The 4571-nt window shown below is 36.3% G+C and overlaps 1 protein-coding gene across 4 annotated transcripts; it reads left to right on the plus strand.

Annotated features, from left to right (window-relative positions):
- The first annotated feature begins 424 nt into the window (after nucleotides 1-424).
- LOC111884858 (UBP1-associated protein 2C) lies at nucleotides 425-4151 on the plus strand. 4 transcript variants are annotated; one of them, XM_042901057.2, is made up of 4 exons: nucleotides 425-542; nucleotides 625-1503; nucleotides 1593-2003; nucleotides 2896-3201. In XM_042901057.2, exons 2-3 carry the CDS (start codon nucleotides 654-656, stop codon nucleotides 2000-2002), a joined length of 1260 nt encoding a protein of 419 aa, XP_042756991.1. In that variant the 5' UTR covers nucleotides 425-542; nucleotides 625-653; the 3' UTR covers nucleotide 2003; nucleotides 2896-3201. The 4 variants fall into 4 exon arrangements, with proteins under 4 accessions (XP_042756991.1, XP_023736936.1, XP_042756992.1 ...); XM_023881168.2 differs by lacking the exon at nucleotides 425-542 and adding an exon at nucleotides 2391-2431 and having other exon boundaries at nucleotides 549-1503; XM_042901058.1 differs by lacking the exons at nucleotides 425-542; nucleotides 2896-3201 and adding an exon at nucleotides 3919-4151 and having other exon boundaries at nucleotides 549-1503.
- The last annotated feature ends 420 nt before the right edge of the window (nucleotides 4152-4571 follow it).

Here is a 4571-nt window from a genome sequence, read left to right on the forward strand (position 1 = left end):
TTTTGCACCAAAAATGACCATATACTTCCATAAGAGGAGATCTAAGAAATGGAAAGCCAAGGTAAAGACTTTTTACCTCCAAATGGTTGCTAACACAGAGTAGATGTCGGATCTACTGCTTCTCCCTTTGCTCCAACCTCTTCAAACTTCAAAACCCTTCCAAAAGAGCTCAAAAATGACCTTCTAAGCTCACACACACAAGGAAGTAGTAAAGCACGACTAGGGTTTCTTTCTCTGGATAATGAGGTGATAAGGGAGGCCAAAGAATGCGGGTTAAGTCTTTTAAATAGGATGCAAACCTTAAAAATTAGGGTTTTCACATTCAGCTCCAACTCGTCGAGTTGAGGGCCTCCAACTCATCGAGTAGGTCTTATAAAACGAACAAAAGTCCTTAAAATTTCGTACATGGAGTCGGGATCTTAGAATAAACTAAAAACAAAAAAATATATTACATTCATTATACATTTTTCAAAAAATATATTACATTCATTATCTTAATCTTTCATTTCACACTTCTACCATGTGTCGTTGAACCAACGAAGGTACACTTTCTTTTAACTCCTCTTTCTCTCTCTCTCTCTCTCTCTCTCTCTCTCTCTCTATAGGGTTTCTTTGTGTCGCTAGGGTTTACAGTTCACCGGCAAGAAAAAAAAATGGAGCTATCGAAGAAGAGAAAGACGGAAGAGAACGGCGTTCTGTACACAACGGCCGGCCCCAACGATGTCGTTGCTCCGCCGCTGTCCCTCTCTTCTTGCAGTCTCAGTCCCCAAGATGCACGCAAGATCCTCGAACCCTTCACCAAAGAACAGCTTCTTGACGTCTTACAAACTGTCGTCGTACGCGATGTTGCTGTTTTAGATGCCGTCCGCTCCATCGCAGACTCTGACCCCACCCAACGTAAACTCTTCATCCGTGGCATCGGTTGGGAAACCACCAGTGAAAAGCTCCGATCGATCTTTTCGAGTTTCGGAGAACTCGAAGAGGCTATTGTGATAACCGATAAAAACACAGGCAAATCGAAAGGTTATGGATTTGTTACATTTAAGCATATAGACGGTACAATTTTGGCTTTAAAGGAACCTAGCAAGAAGATCGATGGTCGTATTACGGTAGCGCAATTAGCAGCGGCTAAAGATTCGAATAATGTTGATGTGTCTACGAGGAAGATTTACGTCGGCAATGTTCCTTTTGAACTTTCGTCGGAGAGATTGTTGAGTCACTTTTCATCGTATGGTGAGATTGAAGAAGGGCCGTTAGGGTTTGATAAACAGTCCGGGAAACAAAAGGGGTTTGCGTTTTTTGTGTATAAGACGGAGGAAGGCGCCAGGAATTCAATCGTTGATCCGATGAAGAACATCGATGGACACCAAGTTAACTGTAAAATGGCCACCGATGGGAAGAAGGGGAAAGGAGGTGGGCCTCAGGGACCAACTGGAATGCCTGATTCTGCTCCTCCATCTGGTTCGATGCCAGGGTCCATGAATACTGGCTATGGTATGCCGGGTAAGGTTATTTTTCTTGTTAAAGTTATCTTCCTCTACTAATCTATCAAGCTCATGAAGTCATGATTGTCTTTTAATGGTGGATTACAGGTGGGTTAACATCATATGGTGGATATTCGAGTGGGCGTCCTCTTCCTCATCAAAATCCACAGATGAACTCTTCATTGCCTTCAACAGTTGGTGGTAGTCATGGTTATGGTAATCAGGGCCCACCTTCCTATGGTGGTGGTAGTGGCGGCGGCTACGGTGGTGGTGGTGGTTATGGTAGCGGTGGATACAGCAGTGGCTCACATTATGGAGGTGGTGCTGCCTCCGGGGATTACCCTGGGTATAACAATTATGGGTCGTCTAGAATTCCTCCTAGCTCAGGTGGTGGTTATGGTGGTGGTGATGGTGGCAATTATGGTGGTGGTGGATACAGCAGCGGCTCACAAATGCCACCAGCTGGTCCAAGAGGTCCACCTAGCCAGATGTATCAGGGTGGGCCCCCTTACTACTGAGGTAACGTTATATGTTTTCTCTTCTTTATTTTGCTTAAGCTAATATTATTAGTCATATGATTAGGTTAATCATTAATGCACATTTCACATTTTAAATTTTCTAATTTACTAATTCGACCATTACACTTGTATTTTTGATTTTTGATTTCAAACCAAGCATTGCAATGGAAATACAAGTGCAATGGTTAAAAAGATTCATTCACTCATTTTATTAGGAAGTAATTAGTTATTGACTAATTGACCTCTTCTTTATTGCATGTTTGCATATGCATTATATATATATTTGTGTTTTCCCTAACACGTTAATAAGTTTCTTGTGAGTTGAAAATTTTCTTTGAGTTTATACCTGTTCTTATATTCAACTGTTTTACGTGCTTATTTGTTTCAGTGGTAGATGTCTGAAGTTTAGTGTTATTTGCTCTTCTTTTGGTAAGCTATGTTTGCTAAAAATAAGATGTTATTTTTCAACAGGTAGTTGTTGAGTTTTATGGCTAGTTGTTAGTTAGTAAGTGTAGGTTTCTTAGTGTTATGTTTGTTGGGTTTAATAATCTTTTTAAAAGTTTCATCTTTCTCTGAACTGAAGCATTACATTGTGAAGGGGCTTTTTCTTTTAAGCCGTTTTTCTGTCATTTTGTTTTATTTGCAAGAAAAAGTAGCAGTAAATGTTTTTCATGTGATCTGTTTTGCTCCTTGCTTGTATTATGGGCTAAATGCTTTCAGCATCAAGTTCATATAAACGTTTTCTTCCATTTTCATGGTGAGCTAACATTACACCTTTTTTTTTGGTTAGAGTTATATATTTTATAGCTTATTTGCTGTTTTTAAATGTGATAATGTTTTTATGATTGGTTTTGAATGGTAGTGGATTGAGTTAAATGATGTATTTGGTTCAGGTGTATGAGAATTAAGAGCTTGTTGAGTTGAAGACAAATGGTTTTATTTGGTTTTGGTGATAAATGGACTCTGCTTGCTTGCTTGCTTGCTTGCTGTCTGATGTCTGATGTCTGTACCCATTAAGTGCTTGCTACATGATCACTCACTCTCTATCTCATCTGCCTTATCCTATCTGACTTGTGGATCTGAGTTTACTTTACTTACTAGTAGTAAAAACCAATATGTTTTAGATCTTTGTTGGCAACTAAGAAAGACATCTGTTATTATAGTTTCTACAATATGAATATGGTATGTGCTTCTTCTTAGGGCCTGTTTCCTTTCTCTTTCCAAATAAGTGATGTATGTATGGATAAGGTGCTGAATTGATAACTGGTGTGTGTTTGATTTCTTTTTGCTTAATGCATGAAACCTGTTAACTGAAAAAAGAAACAGGCATGTGCATCTTTGACTTGTGGTATGTGTTTGTATCTCAGATTTTGACTTGAGATAATTTGGTCTTTGATGGATAGAAATGTATTTGATCATATAGTTCATTAGCATAGTCAATTTTTTACTAAATGAATAAAGGTGAAGTTAGGCCCAGTATCATTAAAGTATTATTTGGATTTTGCAAAAGAAAAAAAAAATTCTTGTAGCGTGTTTAGAAGTTAAGTTAGGAATATAGCTCTTTAGGGGCTTATCCTCTTTTATTTATTTGTCATCGATTTTGGGTTTTATTTGGTTGTGTATATGGATATGAATTGGGGGAGGATTAGGTTATTTTGGGGAGTTATTGTAAACGTGGAATTAAAAAATACAGATGTTTCGTATGATATAATCTGATAAGAATCTATTTGTTTCTAGTAGTTAAACTCTTGTTTTTAGTCCTATGGTGATGATATTAACTTTCTTCTCGTGATTTAAGAGAAGCAGTGATCTAATGATAATAATAACGTTGTTTTCTTTATATAAGATGTCCATTATTTTACATTTTTTCATGTTTAAAAACACTAAACGACAAGCCATGTGTGGATCTATGAAAGACGCTGATTTATATGATATGATATCCTTGAGGGGGAAGGAAGTCGGTCAAGCATGTTACTTGCCATTTCATTGCGGTCAAAGAAGAAATAAGATTTCGTTTTTAGTACGAGGATTTTATTATTATTATTTTTTTAATGTTTTTGGGTTTAAAGAAGAAATAAGATTGTGTAATTTAAATTCAGTGTGACCAACGATTATAAATTCAATAAATAGTTGACTATATTCTGCTTAATGTTTGTAATGTAGATTCTAAGTTATAAATCTATAAATCCGTGAAATGTTGACATAAAAAAATGTAAATTACTTTTTAGTTGCTCGACAAGAAAAAAAAAACTTGATTAAATAATCAAATAAAAAAATTCAACGTGAAAAGTGGGTAGATAATTTGAAAAGCAGTACAAAATAATGTGTGAACTAGCAATTTCGTAAGTAGAAACGATAATCATGAAATGATATGTCCGGTCTATTTGGTTATTCATCGGCATATACATAAACGCACTTTATAATTTGATTGTATTATTGAACAAAGCAACAACAGATCTGTGAATATTGTTAGTATGGGTCAAGGGATATAGATGTCAATAGTAACATTCGGTAAATCATAGCATGTGATTAAATTATTGAAATCTTAAATAATTTTTTATAAATAGTA

The sequence above is a fragment of the Lactuca sativa genome, chromosome 4 (assembly GCF_002870075.4).
Source record: "Lactuca sativa cultivar Salinas chromosome 4, Lsat_Salinas_v11, whole genome shotgun sequence".
NCBI lineage: Eukaryota > Viridiplantae > Streptophyta > Magnoliopsida > Asterales > Asteraceae > Lactuca > Lactuca sativa.